The 27,595-nt window shown below is 39.9% G+C and overlaps 1 protein-coding gene across 1 annotated transcript; it reads left to right on the top strand.

Moving 5' to 3' along the window:
- The first annotated feature begins 2,186 nt into the window (after nucleotides 1–2,186).
- LOC121954737 (E3 ubiquitin-protein ligase RNF166) lies at nucleotides 2,187–14,218 on the top strand. Its single transcript, XM_042502423.1, has 6 exons — nucleotides 2,187–2,710; nucleotides 6,270–6,426; nucleotides 8,065–8,177; nucleotides 10,312–10,426; nucleotides 10,809–10,916; nucleotides 13,120–14,218. Exons 1-6 carry the CDS (start codon nucleotides 2,529–2,531, stop codon nucleotides 13,183–13,185), a joined length of 741 nt encoding a protein of 246 aa, XP_042358357.1. The 5' UTR covers nucleotides 2,187–2,528; the 3' UTR covers nucleotides 13,186–14,218.
- The last annotated feature ends 13,377 nt before the right edge of the window (nucleotides 14,219–27,595 follow it).

Raw genomic sequence — 27,595 nt, 5'->3', positions numbered from 1 at the left:
TTTATGTACAGTTTTCTGCATTCATTCATTGATTGTCAATTTTGGAAATCAAAAGTTGGTATAGAAGTGATGTTTTCAGTATAAAATGTGTTGCCGGTGGTAACGTTATTGTTGTAAAACAAAGTTATACATGGGCCTAAGTGAAGACCGCGGTTGTAAAGTAGAGCATGGATTTAGCTAGCCGGTATTTTGTGCACACACACCACACACTTGACGACTTTCTCGCGAGACTTTGGGACTTTTAAGATGGTTTTTATGACTATCCTAGCCCTCCTCCTCTTGCCTTGTACCCATAGGCAGGGGAGAGTCACTGAAGACGTTATCTGTCCACCTTGGGGGACGGCTTGTTTTGATGAAATGTAGCTTGTTGTCTTTGTTGGAAAAAGGAATTTCTTTTGTTTTATCAACGTTTCACTAATTAGAGAAGCTAGATTAAAAATGAATAAATAGGTAAATGAATAACGGTTAAATAACATAAAAGCAAGACTGTAAAGTGAGTTTTAAGAAGTGTTTTAAAAGACGTCACTGATTCTGCGAGCCGTGTTTCCTCAGTTTTTCTCAGGTTCCAAAGCCAACGGGTCCTGATGGCAAAAACATGGACACCTTTAGATTTGAGCCTTGACTTTGGAACAACTCGAACCCGGAATAACCTGAGGATCTGAGGCTGCGAGCTGGCTCAATACTGGGTCAACATCTCAGAAATGTAATTTGGGGCAAGACCCCAACAAGCATTTAAAAAGTGATCAGTAAAATCTTAAAATCAGTTCTAAAACAGGCAGGGAGCCCGTGGAGGGAAGTCAGGATGGAAGGGATGTGATGTCATCTGTTAAAACCAGTAGAATAAATTGCAGATGACTATTTAGATTTAAACTCCCTTCTTGATTACAAAAAACCCCCAACCCAAAAAATGGCTTATATTATCCTGTATTTTTATTTTATTTATTTTTAGCTATTAAACATTGCTATTATTGATTTTTTTGTGTGATTTTATTTCTATTTTAACTGTTATTTGTTTGCTTACTGATTGTTTTAATCTCTTTTAATGTTCATGCTTGGCATCATTGGAAATTAGGGTCTCCCTCAATTTATTTTCCAAGTCTTAAGTAAAGGTTTGAATATAAATATGAAGAGTTTTTTTCCCCTTTTTATTGCGCAAAAGGGGTGTGCAGGTACAGAATAGCAGGAAGAGGTAAAAAACAACTGTGAATACAGACTCTGATGCTTACTTTGCACACTATTTAATAACATTATATTGTACTTCTGCACTTTAATATTTATTTTGGCATTTTTTTATAATACCACATCCATCCATCTACTGAATATGCTACTTCCACTATATTGCGCCCTGTACCATAGTATACTTCGGTCTACTACTGCACACTATTTCATGCTAAAAATTTGCACTGCTACACTGTACTGTCTACACAACTGCTGCTACCATTCACACTGTGTCACCTTGTAACATCACTGTCACTTTAACTCCCATCTACTGCACAGAATGTCTCTGTTGTCCTGAAATGACACTTTACTCCTCCACTTTTTTAAAAAATTGAATGTACCTCTATTTTGTATTCGATCTGTATTTTTGGACAGTATATTGATCTTTTATTTATTATATGTTATTTTATTTGATCTTTCAAGCATGTAACTTTTACCCTTGTTCTTCTACTCTGGTACTGCTGCAACACTTGACTTTCCCCTCTGGGGATCAATAAAGGATTATTTTATCTCATCTTATCAACTGCAACAAGTTTAACAAGACGAACTAACAGATGCCAGGGGGTACAAATCATGCAATAACAAAACCAGAGAAGGATGTAGCTTTAAATCAAAATATTAAAGGAGATACATAAAATTACTGTTTGATAGACTTTTTGTTTTGGTAAAGGAGAATCGTCTTGTATTTTTCCTGGTTGTATGTTCAAATTCCAAAAATGACGGTTTAGATTGACTAAATATGGATTTCTGTGTATGTGGATATGAAGTGGCGCTATTGTTTGGCCCGGGCCGCTGTCTGAGCCCCTCTGAACCAGAGTTTTGGAGGGGCATCTGGGATTGTAGTTCTACAGAGATGTCGACAACAGTGAGTATTTGAGCTAACGGACTCGAGCCTCCACAAGACACAGCGCGCGGAGGGCTTTTGTTGTAGCCTCTCGTGATGTTCGCGAGCGTTCACTGGCGTTTTTACAAAAGCGCTAATCTGACACTAACACGGAGACAGGATCTCACGCGCTCCTTCGGTTTGTAGATTCGAGTTTTTTATTCAGGTCATCCTTTCAGCACCGCGCTGACACCCGCTGACGGACTCTGCTCCCAATGTTTACTTCTCCGGCATGTCTCCTCCTGGCTGGGAAAGTAATGTCCCGGTTTATTGACGAGATTGTTAGGAGTAACAAATTGAAAAGCCACTATTTTTGTGCGGCATATATTGCAATGGCTGTCCGGCTAACGCACTAGCTAACAGCAGCAGTTCGGCCAGCTTCCTCTGTGTGGCAGCGAGCTGTTGTCGACGGATCCTTTCCGGCTCCATGATGGCGATGTTTCGGAGCTTTGTCTCGGCGAGCACCCAGCTCCGCCAGCAGCAGCAGCAGCCCGGCAGCGGCTCGGGCTCCCTGGCAGCCCCGGCAGAGGGCATCGAGAGTCAGTTCTCCTGTCCCATCTGCCTGGAGGTCTACCACAAACCCGTCAGCATCGCCAGCTGTGCTCACACGTAAAGTGGCTACTTTTTTTGTTTGTTTGTGTGTGTTGTTGTTGTGTGTGGAGGCTCAGTGAGTTACATCCTGCATTGTGTCACACAGGCAGCATGCAGTGTGTTTTCTGTGTCTAGCAGCTGACTTCATTTGGCTCATATAGTTTGTTTTTGGAAGCATTCAGCATTCAAACATCTGTCAGCAGACAATAACACTGTCACGCACCTCAGTGTGATGCTCAGCCAGCACTCCAGGGATGATCCTCAGCTTATGGAAACAGGAGAAATGTTAAATTAGAAACAGTACCAGTGTCATGGTTTGACCATCAGAGAACACTGACAAGTTTGTACACAGCAAAATGTGTGTTGAAGACCGTTTCCCCCAAGATATGTGTTTCCCCTTTAGGCCTGCTTAAACCTGACCCAGACCCTCCAAGGGACTGTTCTTTATTTATCAGAGGAGGGCAATTTTTAAAAGTAATTATTATTATTACTTTTTAATCTTGACCTTCCCTCAAGCTAGAAATGTGTTTTTCTAATCAATCACTCCACCTCCATTATAAATAACTTTTACATTTTTTTTAAATTAAAACCAAATGAAGGTGGAGTCAATGCAACTAGCAAACAGCATGGGCCAAAGCAAATTTCTCAAGCAAATCCTCCTTAAAAATGATGTGATAATAGGCCATTGGAAACTTTTTTCCAATGGCCTATTTACAGTAGCCTAGCTATGATAAATGGCATTATTTTGCAGATTTTTTTGAGGGATGCACGATATCAGATTGTTTGCAGATATCTGATATATAATAAGTCATCTGGCCAATAACAAGTACCGATGTCGATACATCCTCCTTTTTCCCCACGGTAATTTTACTGATCATCAGGTCTCCTCTGTAGTGGCATTAATATCATATTATTCATCCTTTTATTGTGATGGCCCACCAGCAGATTGAGACATGAAATACTATGCTTTTCAGCGTATGTAATATTCATTCATTGTACGAAATAAGGAAAATACTGCAACTGGTCGGTTTGTGATATCAGAAGAAATCAGCATGTAGGCTGATTCTGATATTTCATTTGAAAGCCAATATTTGCTAAAACCAACAACGTGCTGATTTTTTTCCAAAGATTTTTAAAGAAAACATGCTTTTTAAACCCTCTAGAAGAATTTGTGGTTCAGACGTTATGTAAAATAAACAAAAATGCAGTCTTGTAAAGTAGTATGTCCCTCACAATCTAATATATTCACAATGCTTATTCACTTTATGTAAAATATAATAACTGATGACCTGTCTATAAACTTTCAGTTATCAATATATTATCAATATCAGCAGCATGTTTTTTTTAAGCTTTATACATCACCTGGCATTAGTGCAGTTATAGTTACTGGAGGACAGAAGCGTTTTGAGAAATTGAGGACATTGGGGGCTTAGTCCAGACCTTTTGATGCTTTTTTTAGACACTTTTGCACCTTATGCACCTTATACTCCCTGCCACAGATGCACCTGTATAGGGGAAACACTGTGTTTATGAGTCTCTGCTGTTTTCAAAGGTCAAAGTTCAGCTCGGTTTAAAACATTCTGTTGATTGATTGAGATGACTGGAACATAAATGTCAGTCCCCGTTAGGCTTGGATTGTTCAGAAAACACAGTATTTGCAGTGGCAAGATACATAACAGAACGTGAGTCTTGTCCCAGATGAGCATTTACACTCAGGTGAATGTTGACTTGAGAAGTGTGTGAGTGACGGCATGATGACATCAGCTCTCACCCTCACAGATTTCTCAGCTTGTGTCTAATGAATGTAGAGAGGACTATTTCTGATCCTCGTCAGTCTAGAACAACAAAGAGCTGAGCAGACCTCAGATAGCCTCAGATCTATTTCCAGTTTAAGGAAAAATGCAGCTATTTTTACTCCTCTGTTGCTGATGGGACGGATAAACCTTCAGGAAACACTGACTCACCTCCACTGTCTGATAAACACAGTGGTGACAAGGTTACTTTTGAAATGTAATAGGCTACAAATTACTTATTACCTTTTTAAAATGTAATAAGTAATGTCACAGTCCCAACGACTTTGCTGACCTGTGATGTCCAGAAATACTTCATAATAATAAAAAAATAAAAGCCTAGTCCAGTCCAGTTGAATGTCCAGTCCCATTTACAGGCTGGTCTGGCTCCACATTTTGACAAATAAAGCCCTGTTTCCATTAAAGGCTCGGTCTGGTTACCGCGTAGTTCATTTGGATGCAGAAATCTGGGTTGCTGGCATAAAATTTGGCAAGATTGTGTGTTTTTGTTTCAGTGAATTTCCAGTTCAGCTCCTACAATAAGTCTAAAACACACTGTGGAAACTTAATTGTTACATTCAGACTGTTAAGGTAAATAAAATGCTCCATTGAAACCCATTCAAACGAACATTTTTGATCCCACAGCCATCAAAGCATAAACACATGCATTGTATTATTTCTGGGTGTCATTCTGGACTTTTCCCTTGGAATTTGTCAATTCTAATATTTTCCACCCAATTACATAATTTTTTTTTACCATATTTGGCATATGGAGAAAATACATGCTATTTCCACTAGGTGCACTGTCACAATGTTGTACAGTGTTGTTGCTAATATCCCAGACTGTCATCATCAAACAAAAAAATCTACTTGGCATGTAGTGTATTGAAAATTATTTTTTTGTGGGGGGGTTTCTCACCAAAAATCATAATGGTATCATAACAAAAACCTGTCATTTAAATGGTAAATGGACTGTACTTGTATAGCGCTTTTCTAGTCTTATTGACCACTCAAAGCACTTTAACATTACATGTCACATTCACTCATTCACACACTGGTGGCCGAGGCTACCGAACAAGGTGCCACCTGCTTCTCAGTAATCATTCACACACACTCACACTCACACTCCGATGACGCAGCATCAGGACCAATTTGGGGTTCAGCATCTTGCCCAAGGATACTTCGACATGTTGCCCGGAGGAGCTGGGAATCGAATCGCTGACCTTCTGATTAGAGGACGACCAGCTCTACCTCTGAGCCACAGCCGCCCCATGTTTAAAGGGTTAAACTTCTGAAAATGAATGACTATTTCATATTTAGGATTGGAAGTGATGTTGGTTAAGAAGGCAGGTTCAGAATAATGTGGTGCCTAAACAGAATATACACTGAAGGAAAGCAGCAAGAACAAAAAACACAAAATCTCGAGTTTAAGTGAAAGCTCTGGAAGTATTGTATTGAGTAGTAGTTGAGTAATTTTTAAGGTGCTGTAGTATTTAAGGAGCAACATGGAGCATAGTGATGTGTTTTTATAATTCATAGCCATCAATCAATGACAATATTGATAAATTCTATTGTGAAGTGAGTCTTGGTCAGACATGAATTTAGACCGTGGTTACTCTGGGATACACATTTTTCATCACCATCAGGACCACCACACATAGTCACAGCAGTGATGCAGACAGCAGCACACTGCTGCTCTGATTCTCTTGTTGAGCACGTCATCAGTGTGACGGTTGGCACCATCACAGTGGAAGAAACCCCCTGCTGTCTGCTGTGTGCTGTTCCAGGTTCTGTGGGGAGTGTCTGCAGCCATGTCTTCAGGTCACCTCGCCTCTCTGCCCTCTCTGTCGGGTGCCCTTTGACCCCAAGAAAGTGGAGCGCTCCTCCAGCGTGGAGAAACAGCTGGCATCATTCAAAGCTCCCTGTCGGGGCTGCAACAAGAAGGTACACCGCTCATATACATGCTACATAACCACAAAGAGTTTTACCAAAGTAAAGACAGTTACAGGTTGGATTTTGAATGCATTTAATCAGTTGTAATTTTTGGTTTGCATGTGTCTGTTTAGCTTGCAGGTTAGCCAGACCTTTAAAATGATGTTGGTAATGTGAACTGTAACCTTTTATGCTGCCTTTTTAATACCATGCAGTCATACACCTCGCAGTTCTGTGTAAAAGGTACGATTGTGCAATAGGGGGACAGAATGTGTCTCCAGTCAGCCGGCAGCTGAAACAGTGTATGTATGAAAGGGACAGCCAGCAGGACGGGACCATGGACGGAATGGGTGGGATGTTTTGATGCACTATTTGTGCGACCCACCACAGGAGATATAGGCCACGTTTAAACAACATAATCCTTCTAAAAATAGAGAAGTCGTTTCTTTGCATTTTTAAAAACAAATCTGCGTTCATATGATACCATTGTGAAAACGATCCTCATGTACACGGATCAACAAAAACAACCAAAAAGGCTGTAGTATGCATGCCAGGCCAGTAGTTGGAGGTGTAACTTTGTAATAAAACACCACAGAAGAACACCAGCTACATGTGCAAAGTGTGTTTATGACATTACCGTTCTCACCGACTTTCCTATAATACATCCGTCATCTCACAGGATCTGAGCATTGCCAGTTTACACGGTGACAGAAAGGGTGGTTTTTTTTAAAAAGGTTACACTCTGGTACCTGGTTTAAAAATTTTACATTTTCAGGCCCCAAAAACGCTGTTGTAATGTGAATGAAAGGCCAAACTGAAAGAACATTTCATGCAAGAACTGTTGCCAAGTAAACAGCCACTTAAAGAGTAACTAAACCTCCAAACCACTTTTTTTTCCAGATGGAAAGCAACATTTATAGGGATTTAGTTGTTGATTGATTCAGGTCCAACTCTTGACATCTGAGACAAAAGTATTAAAATTCTACATATTGTAAATGCATAGAGACTGCCCGCTATAGGTTACAACCTGCTAATGCAACTGAATTTTGCTGTTGGCTGTTCCCATTAGCAGGAGGCTGCTTTCATCATCAGCCAAAGCGCCCATCACTGCCCATCACTGCCCTCTCACCAACTTTGTGTGTGTGTGTGTGTGTATGTGTGTGTATAAGGATTTTTGCGCTCTGGACCCAAAATGGCTGAGACACGCATGTAGCAGTGTTAAGAGTTTTAATAAAAAATGAATTCACACAAAATATGCAGGCGATGGTGGCAGACAGCAGGCTGGCGAGGATTTCATTGACATATTATGCCATTGTTATTAAAACAACATGCCCGTAACACCTCTTTCATTTCCGCTATGCCGGCATGCTGTCTAAAATTACACACTAGAGTGGAATGATGCTGCTGTTCAGTTTTGTGTAAAAACGCAAAGGCTGCATAAAGGAAAGGCTTAGTAACGGCTCTATGGTCCTCTTGTCTTGGAGATGAGGATGTATGGACAGCCAGTCAGCCTGAGTCAGCTTGATCCCCGATGAGGCTGAAGGAAATAAAATGATCAATACTGCTGTTGTATTATTGTCACTGATATCCATTCCTAACATTGTGTGTGTGTGTGTGTGTGTGTGTGTGTGTGTGTGTGTGTGTTGTCAGGTGGCTTTGGTAAAGATGAGGTCCCACATCGCTTCCTGTTCTAAAGTCCAGGAGCAGATAGCCAACTGTCCCAAGTTTGTCCCTGTGGTGCCCACCTCTCAACCTATACCAAGGTACACACACTCACACCACACCAATGCTGAGCTGACTCAATCTAAAAAATCTGGTTTACATGATGAAACAATGTATTTTCACTTTTTTTTAAATACACATTTCAAGCCAACAAAATGTCTTTTGTGCCTTCAACAGCTACAGCTCCCATGATTCCTAACCGTAGGGGTGCTATCAAAGGCTCATTGTAGCTGTGTGTTGTTGTATTTAAACAAAATTATAATTGTAAATTGAATGAATTGCAGTTACAATTAAGGTGAATAAAGTAGCTACTGTCATGTTACTGGCTTTTCTCTGGCTGGACCAAGCCCCCAGGAAATGTGCCAGGCTTTGATGCAAATTTCACATGCATCAAAAACCCAGCAAAAGTACTCATATCACTATCTAGATTTAAACCATCCAGTTCAATAACATTTAAAAAGAGCTGCAAGATTAAATTTTTTAGACCACTATTAAAGCTAGCAAGGCGCTAATCCAGAAGTCGATCGCTCTGCTGGCGGAAGTCACCTGCTTGGATACGCTCAGCTGCCATGAGTCTCTAGCATGCTCTATGGGCCAGTAGATCCAGGTATTTCACATAATTCACATCCATACCCAGAAAAAGAGCATTTTCTGCTTCATGCGCCAATGAGCAGTTGTCATAGGAATGAATGAGGCCCCGCCCCCACGGCTGTATCCCCACTTCCCTATAATACATCCATGGGGCAGAAGTGTCGATGTTTTTGCTTTAACTGTGAGGATTCATTCACTGTGAGCGGGCAACAAACTAACAACCCTCCAGGTCATGTATTACTAATATTTATAAGTCACACCGATGCCCAGTGGTCACAAAATGTGACTAAATATTTACAGTCTGGAGCTCTGCAAAAGCCCTGCTCTGTGTGTGTGTCTCTGAGAGGCAGAGAGCTTCAGAGGAAAGAGTGAGAGAACCAAAATGCTGGTGGCTTATAAAACAATGTGATAATTAATGCCCCATGTTCGTGATATATTCATTTTATATATCGCATGTGGAACAAGCCGCGATACATCAAGTGTATTCAATATGTTGCCCACCCCTAACTGTAGCAGCACTTTCTAGTGAATACGGGCTGTGTGCATGTCTCTGTGGATTGAGCATTTTAATACTTTATCAGTATTTATGTTGCACCAATACATGCTTTATAATAAAAAAGACATGGAAATCTGACTTTTTACAATATTGGACCTTTATAGGACTGTTTGTAAGATTTTGGGTGATTTCGTAGCATCTAGTGGTGAGGAGCGCAGATTTAAATCAGTTGAAACTTTCCTGATTAGAATTCCTTAGAAATTAGAAATTTTTATCTGGAGCAGAATTATCCACAGAGGTCTCTTCCTTGTTGAAACAAATGGGCCAGGTGATTAAAACCAGTAAAAATACTCAATGAAAGAGCTTCATGTTAGGAAATTGCTGTTTTTCTGCAGTTGCTATTGCAGAGGGACAGAGGGATGTCGTATGCTGTAAAGCCCTTGGAGGCAAATTCTAATTTGTGATTATGGGCTCTATACATAAAATTGACTTAACTTGACTTGCAGAGGAGCTTTTAACTACAGTAGCTGACGTGAAAATGTAATGTGCCTATCTAGAGCCAGTGTTTGAGTTATCCATTCTGGGCTACTGTAGAAACACGGCGGTGGAATATGGCGATCTCAATAAACAAGGACCTGGACCCTATGTAGATACAAACAGCTTATTCTAAGTTCACAAAAACACAACCATTCTTATTTAGTTTATATTCCGTTTCTGCCAATGTATCCCCCTAAATCCTACACACTGGAGCTTTGATAAACCCTCTGTGGGAGGACACAGCAGCTGACTTTTTAACTCTGTAACCTTAAGTTCAAGCTATATGTCTATAGCAACAACAGACTGAATGCAGTCCATTCCTCATACACTTTGAGTGTGTGAGGAATGGACTGCAGGTGCTTCAGTAGAGGCACCTGCTATCTGCAAATCATCAAATATTTGACACACAGCACATGCACACACAGTGTGAGTTAGAAGAATTGAATGAGCTTCTACAAGCTTGTGATCATTCATGTCTTATGTTTATGTCTCTGTGTGTGTGTGTGTGTGTGTGTGTGTGTGTGTGTGTGTGTGTGTCCTCTCATTTGTAGCAATATTCCAAACCGGTCAACATTTGTGTGTCCATTCTGTGGGGCCAGAAACCTGGACCAGCAGGAGCTGGTGAAGCACTGTATGGACAACCACCGTAATGACCCTAATAAAGTGGTAAGACACAACGCTTTAATACACTGCATCACATCATCTAGACTCAGATGATCATAAATCACCTCAAGTGCTTCTAGTCTGTCCCAGAAATAGCAGGAACATAAAAAACAGGAGCGGTTTCAGGTTCTATGGAACTTAAACATTTCATCTAATGTCAATAAAATTTAGACAACCATGTGTAGCTGACTTCCACATATTGAAGAGAAGCTGACTGTGTACAATGAGACTGTGACTGTGAGAATAATGTATGGATCCAAGAGGGTCCGGACCACATGTGGCCCACACGGTTACCACAGCGGTGATGGTGCTCTCATATAGACATCAACAGTACTCAAACCCAGCAGTAGAGTTCACTTGACTTTCTGCGTGTTTGTATCTGCAGGTGTGTCCGGTGTGTTCGGCCATGCCGTGGGGAGACCCCAGCTATAAGAGCTCCAACTTCCTCCAGCATCTCCTCCACAGACACAAGTTCTCTTATGACACCTTCGTTGTAAGTCTAACATCATCATTATTTGTTCTCTTTGCAAATATTATTTGTAAGTTCTGCTGTGGGGAAAAGTAAACATACTTTCAGCATCCTCTTAAGTGCTATCTCTCCATTTCTCTCCGTTTATTAGTCCAGGTCTCTGAGATTCCTACCTCTATCACAGTACACTGGAGGTGTATGGACTTTCATTTGGGCTTCTTGCAGTGTTAAATACCAGATCCTGCTTTATCACTTTATCTAAGTTTTGCACAGGGATTCTGTGTAAGAATCTAGTTTTTAGATCCTCATTTGTCTCATGTTTGTGCTATCATTTTTAGTTTTCCTAAATTCATATATTTAAAGGGATAGTTCACCCAATGTTGTGCCCCGTCTAGGGGTGGCCAGGACACAACATGATAAATCCATTTCCCTCAAGTCCCAAGCAGCCACGAGAACAAGTTTGTCAAGATTTAACAAAGGAAGTGATTTATTTACAACATATAATTTAACTTAACAGAACCAGAACAAAAGGAAGTTAACTAAACTGAAGTTTGCCCTTACATAACCCAAAATAAACCCAACTAAACACAAACTCTCAAATAAAGGAAAGCGTGGCACGACCGGTTGGGAGAGGAGAGGAGAGAGATGGGGTTCCGCCTGCGCTGCAACAACGTTATTGAGCTCTTTAAATAGGGCAGGACCTCCGTCACCGCCTATCAACTGTCGAAGCGGGAGCTCGATCCACCAATCAGCAATCAGCTCAGAGCAATGACGCACCTGAATTAATGCACACACAGGCACACAAAGGAGCAAAATACACACATCTAACCAGCCATGATACAACAAAGAAATGCAACCAATAACATGCATAACGACCTCAGTCGTAACACCCGAAAATGAAAATTCAGTCATTTTCTACTCACGCTCATGCTGATGGAAAGTGGGGTGATGTTTCATAGTCCTCAAAACACTACTGGAGGTTCACAGGGAAAAGGCGTTGCACTCAACTCCCAAACAATTGAAGCAAATGGGGACCAGGATTCGAACATTACAAACAAACATAATAAAACCACAAACGGTAGAATAAGAAGACAAAAGGTAGATTAATTAACTAAAACTAAAATTAGTCCATAAATCCTGCAACATCTTTTGACATCAAGGGGGAGTTGAGTAGTCTCACAGCCTGGGGAAAGAAGCTGCTCTGCAGTCTGGTGGTTCTGCAGTGGACACTTCTGTATCTTTTTCCAGATGGCAGCAGGGTGAGCAGACTGTGGCTGGGTTGGCTGCAGTCTTTTAGTATCCTTTGGGCTCTGTGCAGACACCTCATTTTACCAAGGTCACTGATGCTCTGTTGAAAAAAATGCCTCCATTCCATACTGCTCGCCTGAAGTAATCCAAGTGTCCTGAAGCCCCGATGTGCCAAGTTGTTTTGAAAAACATCATTGGCATCATGTTTTTTGCCTTGATGTAGCCTGTAGCTCCTGTGTGGGAGCTGCATTCACATATATGTGCTCGTGCAAGACCAGTGAGAGCTTGCGGAATCTACACGCCGGTGTTTACATGCTACCTGTAAGCCTCCTGCATATACAGTAGTTTTTAATCTGACAAAAGGACTTATTGCTTGCTGCTGACTCCACAAGTCTCTCTCTCTGTGTGTGGTATGTGTCTCCACTGCAGGAACTGCCCTGTTTTCATGAATGAAATACATATCTTTGAAATCATGGCTCACGTTATCTGTTTCGTTTGCTCTTTGTTATCATCAGTAAACTGGAAATAGCCAACAAACCTCTTGTTAAAAATGCTCTTAGCATTAAAATGCAACCTATCTTCTTTGTATCTTCCATGTTGTTCCCACTTTACAAACGTAAAACACATGAACACAACCAAGTCGGAAGAACGACTTCCTAACATGGAAACTATGACTTCTGACATCACACAATGCAGCATAAAACCTAGCAGCTGAAGAGGAAGAGATAGAGTGATTATATCATGATTGAAACTTATACTTATAACTTATAGAATGATTACATCAACTCCGGAGTCCATTGGGTCCTACCGGGGACCTACGTTGCGATGAGACAAAAAGGCTGAGAGGACTGACTGCGAGGCTGTTCCTGTAAATGATCCCGCCTCCTAGGATTTACACGTGATTAAAATATGAGTTTACATCAGGTTTGGGTAGCATTTTGTGCTTTTCAGTGACTTGTTTTTTGTTGCGTTTTGTCAGGACTACAGCATCGATGAAGAAGCAGCACTGCAGGCAGCTCTGGCACTGTCACTGGCTGAGAACTGACACCTGTCACACCACGGCATCCTCTCACGCTGGTGTCACCCTCGTCCCTCTGCACTGATGCCCCCTCCACGGCTCAGAGGGCCAACATCATCCAGCCAACAGACTCACCTGACCCGGCCGGGTTCACCGCCTCTACGGAGAGGTCCAGCCGGCTTCTCTTCCTCCTCACGTGGAGGATCTTCTTCCTGGTGTAGCAGTAAAGACAGTTTGCTCCGCTGCAGCACAGGAGCAGGACGTGTCTTCTTTTTGATTTGATGACTTGAAGACAAAACATCCTGCTGACTCAGAATAGATCCTGTGACTGTATTACGATAAACAGTCCGTTCACTCACAGCTGCCATCCAGTCCACCACAGCATGAAGGGCTACCTCCATGGAAAATTGTGAACCATCCTGCAGCGTTCCACCTCCAAACCCCTCATCAGAGACCACTAGTCACCTGCTATTAAAGCCCTGTTTGCTGGTGCTCACTGTGAGTAACTTACTCTCCAGATTGTTCTGTAGTGATCACGTTTGTTTGATAAGTTAACAGTAACTGGCACGCAAGAGCTCACTAGGAAGTGTTTTGCAAAGGTAAAAAAGAAGAAAAATGAATTGAAAGTACAATGATCAATAGCTCTTATATTCGTCTCCACAAATAGATGCAACTGCTGTAGAGTTGGTGTGTCATATTTTGCACTCACAAGACAAAACATAAATCAGATGAGTTAGAAAGGCAATGGTCACTATCAGTGGGTTCAAGGTTAAGGATCCCCCTCACAACATCATGTATGGAGAGGAAGTTCCATGGATTTTTATGTAACATTATTTGGCCTTGTAGTTTTACTGTGGTGACCTGGGGTCTCATTTATAACAATTGTGTATGCACAAAACTGGTCTTGAAAGAGGCCACTTTCCATGCAAAAGCTGATCTATAAAAAAAAACTTGATGGGAGAATGGGTGCACCTGTAGGGAGACTCTGGCCGATGTGTGTGCCAACACATTCTCATCTCAAGCTGTCACATGTTGCAGCTTTTTGCAGTGGACTTCCGCGTCTACATATTATGCTCTAGGTATCTTTCTGTGTCTGCTCTTTACATTCCAGGATGCCATTACTGTGATGTCAACACAGGCACATGGTGGGATGACACTGCATGTGGTTATGTTTAGGCAACAGAACATGACAACCAGTGCCGGTACGTTAACAAATGCACATGCTGGCACTGATGGTTAGGATTAGGTGAAGGAGGCACATGGTAAGGTGGAGGAATAAAGATCTCATTCAGATGGCAAGCAAACATTGGACTCCTGCATGAAAGTCCAGGGTTTGTTGGACCCGCCGACTGTCCCTCTCACCCGCCCTAAAGGCACCCTGATGCTCCTTTTATTATGTCGTTACTGGCAGCGTTTCAATCAGATGCCGCCATGCCGTGTTTGCGATGCGACGGGTTCTGTTCGGCCGCGTTCTTAAGTAATGTGGCAGGTGCCATGTGGCTGTCGAGCTATGTTTCATGTGAATGCAAAAGTTGGCTTTTGGCATCAGCACTGTCAAAGTGGCTGTATTCTACAAGTTCAGAATTACATTACATTTTGACCATGTAAGGTTTAATATGGGCATGAAGAGGCTGTGATATGAGGAAACTGTCAACTCGCAGGCGTACGTAGGGTTTTATAAATCAAAATAGTTTTTGGCGCACGCATATTTCAGCCTTTGTCTGTATGTATGAATCCTATGCACTGATTTATAAATGAGACTCCTGGTTGTCCTCACTGATTTAGGTGTGGTCTGAATATTCTGCCTGCTCCGTTCAAGTTGTGACAGACATTCTTTATGTAGAGAGACTGAAGACAGCACGCACCGACTGACAGTTTACCCCCCTAAAGTAAGTAGATAAATCCAGTGTTGAGTAGCAAAAACAGAATGTATGTTACTAGGTGATACATTTCAAGATTAATGGATAAAGCCACAAAATATATATATGATACGGACTGAAAGATCAGAGCAGTATTTTGAAATATTCTAATGAAAACAGCACTGTTTTAGGGTAGCATTGGCATTTTTCAACCTGGATCCTATTTTGCCATGTTTTTGACTCTAAGTGACTGATGTGAACACATTGTTTCCTACACATTTATTTATCTGTGACAGCCTGACAGATTAAAGAAATCTGCTGTCACTAATAGATTTTTGGAGCTGATCCATTTAAGAGCGCTGTTGAAATACATACACTGTTAAGTTACTAATTGCAGCCTATGTTGGATTGTAGAGCATACTGTGGTTACAGACGGAGCATCTCAACATCAGGCGCACTGGAAGTGAAACTTAACCTTTCATTCTGCTGGGTATAAAAGTTTGCTTTGACTCAGCAGCTGCTCCTCTCATCCATCGGTCTTATCTGATCAGCTGTTAACGGATCAACAGGTCAGTTATCTACCACGCGAGTCACAAACTGCTGCTAAGAAATAAAAAATCATGGACCCGAAACTTCTCGAATTTGCAGACTGATAAAAAGGGACAGACACATTTCTCTCGTTATGAAATACCTTTAGAATAACTTGTTGCAGGAATACAACGCTGGAAACAACAGTTGGAAAGAGTAGTGCCAGGTTTACTTTAGTTTGTTGTATTGGAGTACAGAAAACACAGATAAGTGTTATCTCAAAAATTCGAAACTGAGAAAAACAACGCAATTTTTGCATCCCCACATTGTGCCACAAAATGTCATGCTACTCTTTGCACAGCTTAGACAGAATGACAAACAGTACAATAGTACTGCACAATTAGTACAATTTTGGTGCACAGTTGCCCCATGTGGTTACACCGTGGGAGCTGTTTGGCTGCCAGCTGTAGCACTCTCTCTCAGTACTTAAGTAACTGTTGTTCACATCGTCACTTCTACACAAAATATGGGAAAATAGGGTCCAGGTCAAAAAGCGACAAAGTTATCCACCGTATACAGACTGCTCAACATATTAATAAGAATATATCAGGCTGAAGGTTTTATGTTTAAATTTAATCAATTATTGTATATGATAGAATTAAACCACTTAAGAAACACAATGAACTGAAATGTCAGATTTCTGGAGGTGAAGAGGAGTTTGTCTGGAGGCTGATGGTTCTCTGTGATGAGCTGAAATGTTAAACTGTGCTGAAGAGACCCCATGTAATTCGCTATTTTTACAGAGCTCTACTTTTTCAGTCCCATTACTCCTGCAGCACACCAAAGTGAAACTTAAGGCCTGTCTCTCAGCCGTCATCCTCACACTCTCGCCTCTCCAAAATAACCCATATTTTATGTTTGAAAATACTAAGTCAATTACAAAAAGCCTCATAATATTTCCATCAACATTTTGTCTTCTGCCCATGTCCATGTGTGTGCCACATCTGCCCCAGCAAGCATCCCTATATGCAAACGGCCGGTGTAGTACAGACGGAACTGGATCCACATCTGACCCCTCAGCCTGCCTGCGCCTCTAAGATAACCCAGTACACAAACTCCAGCCCCTGCTTTTATTGGCTCATCATCATTTTGCTGCTTTACCTGAAGGCTCACTCAGAACATGCAGACATGACGTTTATGGATGAGAGGAGCAGCTGCTGCTGAGAGTGAAAGTTTTAAACCTAGCTCAATGAATGGCTAGGTTTCACTTTTACTGCACTTGCTGTTCTGCTGCTCCGTCTGTGCCCAGAGTACACCTGCACTTTGACAGTGTGTTTTAATAAATAACAGAAGGATACGTATACTCCCATAGTGCTCCTGATAAATGGTCCAGCTCCAAAAATAATAAAATCTATTTGTCTGCATGAGGTGCATAAAAACTTGTTTTTGCGATTTCAAAATTGAAATGTTTCCATTAGGCATATTTTATATTTGCAATGTCGGGTTTATGGTAACCCCCTTACTGTTTGTCCCAGTTGTACTGAAGACAACAGGAGAGGATGATTCACATGCTGCTTCATGTGCACCAATGAGTTGTCATGTCCATAACAGCTAAGAATGCCAACAACCCCAACATTACAGTAACAGCACCCACCCCACCACCACTTCTGAAAGCAGACTCACACACTTCTTATTCATGTTACTATTTGCTATTCTTAAAGTGTTTTTCTATCAGAATGATCTGATATTAGTGGGATGGAAGTGCTGAATGGAGGTCAGACCTCCGTTTCACTGCAGTCTGCTTCTTCAACTCCCACTATGAGTAATATTTTTATGATCCATCAGCCAAGATAGATGAGTATCAAAAGATCTATTTTTGGAAAATGTTTCAAATCATCTGACTATTATCAGACATGATCATCAGACATATCTGCAACCTTTCGGGGACAATGAAGTGACAAACTTGAATTGCTGTTATCACACACACTGAGGAGGTGAGCACAGGAGCAGAGAGAATGAGACTGTTAAACACAGATGTTAGTGTGACCAGCAGATGGCAGCACAGCAGAGACAAACTGAAAGCAACATAGCTGCTGGAGAAATTAAAGACAGGACCCGGGTAATGTTACCACAGGGGGATGCATTCATCATTTGCACTTTAAGTCATTTAGTTTTTTAATAATAGTTGGGATTTGATTTATATAATCTTCTTGTTCAATGATTTTGCAATTAGATTTCATTGCAGAATGTTTTGTTATTAAAAAAAAAGAGTTGACAAAGATCTTGTAAATTGTAAAAGGTGTCTGGGGTTCCAAGTTATTTGATAGGAAATAGTTTTGTTTATGTGACAAATCATTCAAATATTTGTTGACTGAGTAGTTAATTTCAATGGGTAGCATGTGCCATGTGTTCCTTCCAATAATGCTTATATGGTCCAAATCATTTGTATTGACTGCGAATGCTTTTATGCAACACCAGAGGCAACATGCACCTACCATTTCAACAGGTCCAGTGTACAGGAGCACTTCTACTAAAGACTGTGGCCACATAGAGAAAAATCAGTGTTTATTCACATCAGCTGATGAACTGGTCGTGTGAGGGTTGAAAATTCTTTGCATGAAATTGATTTACATGCTTTAGCCCTTTGAATACTGAGCAAATTGGTTTGATTTCTCACAAAATCGTGGAAAAAGGCAATGAATTGAAAGGCAAGAAATCACTAAGTAAACAAATTACCCAAATTATCACAAACAAAAGTAAAAAAAAAACAAAAACAGAAAAAAGTTGTATGTGTGTGTGCGTATATTATATATATACGCACACACACGTATGTGTATGTTTTCTATACTTTAAATATATGATATATTTATAATATTATATCATTGTAATAATGATAAAAATGTTTGTTTAAACTTTGTTTAAAAAATGACTAATAAATCTCTCTTCTGCTTGTTCGATAATATCTTTCTATTCATGATCTTTCTTTTTTAAAGCTTATTTTCTGGTAATTTCCCATCACCTTTAACGTCTTTTTTTAAAGCAGTTTGCCAGACATTTTATCCCAAGTTGCTGGTTGATTTTGTCTCCCAATGTTTTTGAAAAGAATCAAACCACTTTGCTCACATCTCTTTGTTTAAATGCTTGTGAAAGGCCTCTGAATGCAGCACAAAAAAATGATCCAGGTTTCAAAGGGTTAAACAGGGTTCCCATGGTCATGAAAAACCTAGAAAAGTCATGGAATTTCACAATCACCTTTTTCAGGCCTGGACAAAGCAATGGAATTAGTAAAAATCATTGATAGTTGTGAAAAAGTGATGGACTTTGGGTGTCAAGAATGTGATTCATTCATCTTTCGTGGTTGACCTTCCATGTAGTGAAACATAACAACAAATTTGTTTTCAGCAGCTGATGTAGCTCTAATCTAGATGTGTGACGTTTGTTTGCCATCATGTACATTTTTATTCACTTTCTCCCCAGTCTGTCTCTCCCTCCACGTATGCCAGCATGCTAAAATTACAATCACAGACAAGACGGCCAAAAAATATCTACATGTTATGAGTCCTTGAAAAGTCATCGAAATGCTATGAAATTTTGAGGGAACCCTGTTTAAAACTGGCTGTTAATGACCTTGAAGGTGGTGAGGGCTCCGTGTTTGTTAGCTTCACATTTAAGGTGTCATGTCAGATGTGTTTCTTGGTTGTAATAACAACATGGATGTTTATGTCATTACTTCATCTGAAGACATAACGCAGCATCATCAAAAAATTCTGTCCACCAAAAAGATTTTTTGATTTTTTTGGCATTATTGGGCAGCGTGAGTGTTTCTGTAATCCTTTATTTTGCTGATGTTAGCTTTTTGTAGTTCACATTATGCATGGCAATGTGCTTGTGCTGTTACTTGATTTAGCTCCTGTCTGACCTCAGAATTCACTAATTCTTTATATAAGTTTCCACCAGACTCCTCACCATGTTTCTTGTCTCTTCACATTCATGACCCAAATCTCTGCATTGACTTAAAGGTCCAGTGTGTAGGATTTAGGGGCTTTTATAGGCAGACATTGTATAAAATATTCATAACAATGTTTACGTAAATGTATTATCACGTGAAACTAAGAATCATTGTGTTTTTGCTCACTTAGAATGAGTCCTTCATATCTACATATGGAGAGAGTCCTCTACCACCATGTTGTTTCTACAGTAGCCCTGAAAGGACAAACCAAACAGTCAGTTAGTGATGTTAGAAAATGAATTTTGCATTATGGTGTTTTTCCAGCTAAAACTAGACTTTTAAAATATGCTAATATAAACATGTTAGTCCAAATGAAATTGTGCTAAATCTAATTTCTTAGAAGTTGGATTAACACACCTAGATAATGCGTTCGATTGACTCGTTCATGAACTGGCTTGGAAAAACAAAAGAAGAAGAAGGGGAAAAACAAAACAATATGACGGTACCAAATAAAGCGTACATATGAAGTGTACAGCGCTGAAAAGTTATGTTGTCACCGTTCGACATGAAACCTGTTTGCCGCTTGCTAACTTGTTTGGTTTGTGATGTAATAGGTCAACCAGATGGTCCAATAGCAGCTAGCTGAAAGGAAGCATATCGCCACCTGCTGTGGAGGAGTCAGACATAGTTCTGTCAATAAACAGATTCTCCTCCGGTGCTTCTATACTGGGACAAGGACAGTAGACCAGTTAAATGATCTAATCAAAAAATAACTGTAGTTCCACTTAACTGTGCATGGAAACCTATCAAGTGGCTCTACAGAGGTCCTTTTTTTTTTTTTTTTAGTTAAAGGTCATGCTTGCAAAGACTAGAATTGGGTTTATTGCAATCTGCAATCTCTCCACCAGGTGCCGCTAAATCTCATGCACTGGACCTATAAAAAGCAAATGTCCTTTGGAGTTAGAACAGTGACAGTGATTTTGAAATCGAAAATTACATTTTGCATTGAAAAAAGCACGGAAAAAAGTTCCACTGCAAATTAAAACACAGACATTTAAAATCATTTTATTTCAATTTTTTTGCGTTTTGAACGACATTCTTCAGATTATTTTGTCATGTCACCCTTAAGGGACTGTGGTTCAAAAAGACATTTTCTCTCCTTAGTGTGTAGATTTGATCTAAATCACTCTTTGCTTGCCCTTCAAACTTCCTCTCTGCATGCTCAAACAGTGACAGGAGGTGGAACCCAAAAATATTTAGTGAAAAACAAAACTGTCAGTGTGAAACAAATTTTTAAAAAAAATCTCAAGGATGTCACTGGAAAAAAAAGTCACAATGCAAAAACAAAACAAAAAATAAATAAAATGATTTTGACTAACTTTTTTTTATTTATTCATTTTTCAGTGCCAAAACCTCCTGTCACTGTTGTAGCTCCATAATGAACCACCTCATAGATCAGCCTCAGGTTCAGCCCGAACACACCTTTACATATTGAAGAATTGTTATGAAAAAGTCACACTCACTGTTAGTCTTTAACAATCTCATCTGTCTTCTTTAAATTCAGAACTATCATACAATTCCTAAAAACAGACAGCTCATACTTTTTTAGCATGTGATAAGTGAAAAGATTATGCTCATGTTTTATGCGTCCTCTCAGTGTAACTGCATATCTCACTCTTAATATAAAAATCTTTCATAAATGAAAGCTATTTTTATATTTCAGCCCCGACACACACAGCTATCTCTTCTGTTGTTGGTTTTTATACTCATGTTATAATAGCAATCTTTTATAAGTGTTTATTACCTTGGTACCTCTGTAGCAGGACTCTTAGATTCTAATTTTGTTACAATTTGTGTACTCCATGTTTCTCTGCTTCTTCAGTTGAACACGTTTCCCCAACAGGTGTAAATAATCTCTTTTGAATCCCAGTTTGTGTGTTGTTGTGTCTTCTGTTCTGTCCAAGTGTTTCTGCCATTAACTGATGATATGTAACCCCGTAGAGACTGTTTTATGCGCTTTTCATTCTTCTTTTTTTTATCATTTTGGCTGTGTTCATGCATATGGCATAAATTTTGGCGCGATTGTGTATTTTTGTTTAATCTGTGAATTTCCAGCTCAGCTCCTACAGTAAGTCTAAAATACACTGTGGAAACAAAATTGTTACATTCAGACTGTTAAGTGCAAAAAATGCTCCATTGACACCCATTCAAACTTACATTTTTGATCCCACAGCCATCAAAGCATAAAAACATTATATTATTTCTGGGTGTCATTCTGGGCTTTTGCTCATTTTTATTTTTTTTTCTACCAGGTGATATAATTTTTTACCATATTTGGCATATGGATCAATGTTGCTGCTCGTCATTAACATATCCCAGGCTGTCATCATCAAAAAACAAACAAAAAAGTTAGCATGTAATATGTTGAAAATAATTCACTTTTTGTGTTGGATTTTTTTTTTTTTTTTTTTTTAAACATAGTAGAATCATGACAAAAACTGGCATTTAAAGAGTTAAACTCCTGAAAATTAATGAATATGATTAGGACTGATGTTGGTAAAATAAATAAATAAATAAATAAAAGCAGAAAATAATATTAATTTATAATATTATATAAGCTTAATTTTGAAAAGCAGAGTGATATGAGTGAGTGTAATATTAAAGCGGGTCCTAAGGGTTAAAAGCAGTTGTACAGATATTTTTTTTTTATTTATTTTTTCTCCATTAGAGTTTGTAAGTAATCCTAGTTTGTTTTGTTTCTTGTTTTATTGGTTTATTTGTCAGGGACAATGCAATGAACATAGTAACACGTTTGAGAACAAATCACTGATGTTTAACTTTTAAAATCACAAAGACTTTATACAGTGCCCTAGGAATGAGTCCTAAAACCTGTGAAAAAGTTAGCATTTCAGCACTTACTGCTCCCTTCTTGCAGCCTTAACTTTAAAGGTTGAATTACCTGAGGACTGTGGGTAAGAACAGCACAGCGACATCTCCTCAGTTTATCTCATTTGTAATGTTCGCTTCTGCAGAAGAACAACTCAACTGCACTGAACACACAAGGAGCATCTCTCATATCACTCCGTATTGTAACCATCCTTACCCTTAATGTTAAGGTGCACCACATTAAATAGTTCCTTATTTTAACTTTAAGGAGCAACTTAAAACAATATAATGTATGGATTTCCCATTAATGAAATTAGCTTATTTATCTAAATAAATCAAAGAACAGAGTTACTTACCAAATAAAATAAAAAAAGCAAAATTCATAAAACAAAGTCTCATCTTTGCTGGAGGCATTAGGTGTTCGGGTGGTCCGTCCACCCCATTCTAGTGAACATGATACCTTAATAACACCATAAAGGGAATTTCTTCTAATTTAGCTCTGTTGTGGTTTGGGTTTTTGTTTTTTGCTGTGTGTTTTCTCTTCCTCTTTTCCGCTGTGTTTCTCTCCCTGCAGTGTGTGTGGTGGGAGCCGTGGCTGGCTCCCTTTCTCTCCTGAGTCGACATCAAGGCCCCCAGAAAAGCTGATCTTCACTTCTCTGCCAGATCATTTTGACTATGTCTGTTGTGCTTTTTGCTGTTCCTTCCTGCAGTGTTTCCCCTGCACGACCCTTTGTTTTCAGTGTTTTTGCTCCTTGTTTGTAGCAAGTGTTTTCCAGCGTTTGTTCCAGCTGAACTTCCCAATGTTTTGTGGCTTTTTTTCAGTGTGTGCCTTGCTGCTTTGCTAGCCATTGTGTCCCTCGTGCTTCAGTCTTTTTCCTGTGTTTCCCTGGAGAATCACCAGGTGCAGACATCTTGCAGAAATCTTTTCTAGTGCCAGCCTGCCTCTGCCACCATTGCATGCCTATTTTGTGTAAATTCATGAACTCTTAATACTTCTCCTGGTGTCTGTCTCAGCCATTTTGGGTCCAGAACATAAAAACCCTTACATCACAAGCACAAATGCCACTAGGATTTAAAGCATAACTAAACCCCAACTTTTGACTTGAGTGCCTCCTTCCTGGAATGTGAAAAAAAAAGTCTTAAAAAATGTGCAAGGCTGGGAGGAGGGCTAAGACACGGACACAGTCACCCAACCATGCCGCCTCTTGATCTGCAGCACCCCCTTCCCCCCCCCCCCCCCCGTACACACATTAAGTAGACAGTTGGTAAGAGGGCAGTAATGGGGGGCTGGGTTGGTGCTACCAGAATTAGCCACTAGCAAAAAAAAAAAAATGCCATATCAGGTTTTAACCTTTAGAAGGCAGTCATTATACATATTTACACGCAATATGTAGAATTTTAGTACTAGTGCACACAAATATCAAGAGTTGGGCCTGAATCAATCAGCAACGCTACTGAATAACCATATTTGTTGCTTTTTACTAGAAAAAGTAGTTTTGGGGTATAATTACTGTAATGATAAACTGATAAGATGTTGGTGGTCAAAGGTCACTGTGGGCTTGTTGTCTGATGTGTGTCACCTGGAAATCACAGCACGAGCCGCAGTCAGGATGTTGCCACTAGGGGGTGCTTTGACATAAGACGATAAAAGAAATTTGGATTACTGCTCAGATAAACTACAGCTGGCCAGTTTCATGCAGCTCCAACTGAACATGTCCGTATGCTTTAGCAGATTTACAACACTTTGTCAACTCTTTGTTCAAATATTACACAAAAGCCAGACTAAAAAGATCTCTAAGATCCTCCGGCAGGCTGTTCCAGTATTTTGGAGCATAAAGACTAAGAGCAGAATCACCAAATGTTTTAGTTTTACTCTGGAACAGCTAAAAAAGAGGAGACAGAGGATCTGAGGGTCCTTCCTGGTTCATAAACTATAGCATCTCTGAGATGTAGTGTGGAGCAAGGTCATGCAGCGCCTTATAAACCACTAAAATAATAATTATTTAAAAAAAAAAAAAGCAACGGGCAACCAGCATAAGCAGCCCCTTTCACTCTGAAACTGCTGTCCTATCAAATAAACACCAAAAGCCTAAAAAACTGTAAAATAAATAAATCTGTAAACCCAAAGTATAGATGTAGTGAGGAGGTGACAACATGTATACCTTCTGCAAATTGGGTGAACTAGCCCTTAAAAAAATCAATAAATATTACAAGGGGTTTGCAATATGTACAGAGATATGACTGCACACACACATGCGCACACACACACACTTCCAGCTGTGGTGGAAAAAGAGGCGGGGCTCTACTGGCTCGGTTTGGCATAGTTTGAAACGTTAGCACCTCAGCAAGCTGCTTTTCCACAGCGAGTGCACAGATATATCCAGCTCCATCTCTCCTGCCTGTCCCTCCCTCTTTCTCTCACCCCAGGAGAAATACAGTCACCCATTCTTTTCTCACTTATATAAACATGACCTCACATGCTGGAGATGGCATTGTTAAGTGTGCATCCATGTGGAATACAATGAGATGACTTAATCATATGTTTTTACCATGGTTATGCTTTGACAAATGGCTGACATGTGATATTTTGTGTGTACCTACAGTATTACAAAGTATACCCATATATATTTTCTAAATCCAAACACAGTGCTATAAGTAAGTTTGAAAATGACTAATGAGAGATGTGTCAAGAAAAATCCACAAAGTTGTCACATTTTAAGGTGGTGTCACTGGCTAATGGACCTGTGGCATTCATTTTTTTTTGTATTAGAAGTTTGCAATTTGCAAAGGAGTCCAAGACTGTGACACTGGGAGTACACACTGTCATAGACTTTTATATTACTCTTTTGGTTATGACAAGGAAATGTATGTATGCACTTATGATTTCTAACACTGTCACCTGGATTACATTTTCAATGATTGTATCTAAAATGTTGCAAAAAGTCCATACTAAGAGTATCTGCACTGACTTTGTATTGATATCTGCTTGTAGTAACTAAAGAGCAAAAAACAGTCTTATGGGTATGTCGTTTTGTCCAGCAGAGGTGCAGATTCAAGATTTGTGCTGCTCAAGTGATACCTGACTCCATAAAGACTTGATTTAAGACATGAAAACATAAGTCCCATGTTTTGACCTGGTGTAATCGCAGAACATTAAATCCCCACAATCGGTTGTATGCCTCCGTGAGCCAGTTACAGTGAACATCCATGTCTGGCTCATATGCAGTCATAGCAGTAGACAGTGCTTAAAATATGAATGTTGCTGTGAAGAAGCTACAATTTGAAAACATGAACATGCATCTTGTCCCGGCAGCACACAAGATCTCCACAATCAGCACAGTTTCAAGATTAGTGCCACCAATTCAGTATTTGACCAAATATCTGTCCTCCTGCTCCTGAATTATAATGCTTAATACTTGCCAGAAAAGGGTTTCTGCAGGGTTATTATGATGAAAAGGCGAAGATGACTTTTTGAGGATATAAAATGTCATCACTTAATTATATTATTACACTAATGTCTATTCAATAGACATTTAAATGTTCTTGCCATTAGTGTATGAATTCTTGAGTTATAGCTAAAACAGTCTGAGTTCACAGTGACCTCTGACCAACAAAACTGAATCAGTTAATAAGTCCAAGTGGATTTTTGTGCCAAATTTGAAAAAAATTCCCCCAAAGGTGTTCTTGAGATATTGCGTTCACAAGAATGAGATAAATGCCAGGTCACGGGGACCTATGACCACTAAATTCTAATCAGTTCATCTTTGAGTCCAAGTGTATGTTTGTGCCAAATAAAAAGAAAAAAGAAAAAAGAAATCCTTTTAGGTGTTCTTGAGATATTGCGATCACAACAATGTGATGGATACAAAGTCACAGTGACCTTGACCTTGACTTCCAAAATCTAATAAGTTCATCACTGACTCCAACTGTACGTCTGTGCAGAGTTTTAAGGAATTCCCTCAGGGTGTTTTTGAAATATCGTGTTGTATGAGACTGACCCAGTTAAACTGACCTTAACCTTTGACCAACAAACTCTGTTCAGTTCGTACTTGAGTCCAAGCGGATGCTTGTGCCAAATTTGAAGAAATTCCTACAGGGCATTCTTCGGATATCACGTTCATGAGAATGTGATAAACAGAAAGACAACCTGACAAAATAATGACACTCTTGCTCAGTGGTATTAAAAAATAAATGAATGCCAGACAGGCTTTGCATAGCCACATGCCTTGAATTTTTACAATTCTATACCCCAGCAAATGTTCAAATGCCATTTTAATAATTTAATTTATAACACTTCGACTCATAAAGCCTTAAACCCAACCTTAAATGTTCCCTCTGCTCCCCCTCATCTGACTTCACGGCAGCATGTGACCTTCTTCATCCTTCAAACCTTATTAGCACACACACAAACACACACACACACAAACAAACTCTTGCACACACTGACAGATGTCTTAGTAACAAGTGTAACTCAGAGTCATCTGCGGGGCATCAGAGGCCTGTGGACAGCGACTCTCTGGAAACACTCAAACATTCACTGTGGAAAATACCAACATAATGTGATTACCATTGTGTCTATTACTTCGCCCACCTATCACACACATATACATACACACACACACACACACACACACACACACACACACACACATGCACTTTTTTACTGTATCCGCTGGCCTAATAGCGTAGCCTAAAAATAGGTCTCCTGTCTTGACAGCAGCTAAATTGGGTGGCGCTGTCTTGTATTACTGACACACTGAGATGGAGAGCTGCCCTCATGCCTAATATAAAAAGCTTTCCATGTATTTATAGAGCTGCAGGGAGTCAGAATAGCATCTGTGTGTATTGAAAATGAACCTGGCTGACTGGTTGGGAATATTTAGACCTTGTTCCACAGACAGTTACTGTTGATAGCATTCCATTACATCATAACTGAGCCATCCAGAGCAGCAAACAACAGGTGCTCAGACTCCAACTGCAGGTGTAGGGCAGGGCAAGTGTTTGCAGCATTAGGGCAGCAACTCTTGTACCTTTGCTACACATGGAAAAATTTGGATAATCTTTTTATTAACTAGCAGACTGTAGCATAACACAATATATATACCCAGACTGGGATGATTTATAATGAATTCATTACTGACAGGTAATTCAAGGGTCCAGTGTGTAAGGTTTAGGGAGATTTACGGGCATCTAGCAGTGGGGACTGCAACCAGCT

Source organism: Plectropomus leopardus, chromosome 15, assembly GCF_008729295.1.
Source record: "Plectropomus leopardus isolate mb chromosome 15, YSFRI_Pleo_2.0, whole genome shotgun sequence".
In the NCBI taxonomy this organism is placed as follows: Eukaryota; Metazoa; Chordata; class Actinopteri; order Perciformes; family Serranidae; genus Plectropomus; species Plectropomus leopardus.
This window is presented reverse-complemented; position numbering and strand designations above follow the sequence as displayed.

Coding starts and splice junctions, on each gene's coding strand:
- LOC121954737 (XM_042502423.1), top strand. CDS start 2,529: ATGATGGCGATGTTTCGGAGCTTTGTCTCGGCGAGCACCCAGCTCCGC. Junction 8,178..10,311: donor ACCTCTCAACCTATACCAAG/GTACACACACTC, acceptor TCTCATTTGTAG/CAATATTCCAAACCGGTCAA. Junction 10,427..10,808: donor GTAATGACCCTAATAAAGTG/GTAAGACACAAC, acceptor TTGTATCTGCAG/GTGTGTCCGGTGTGTTCGGC.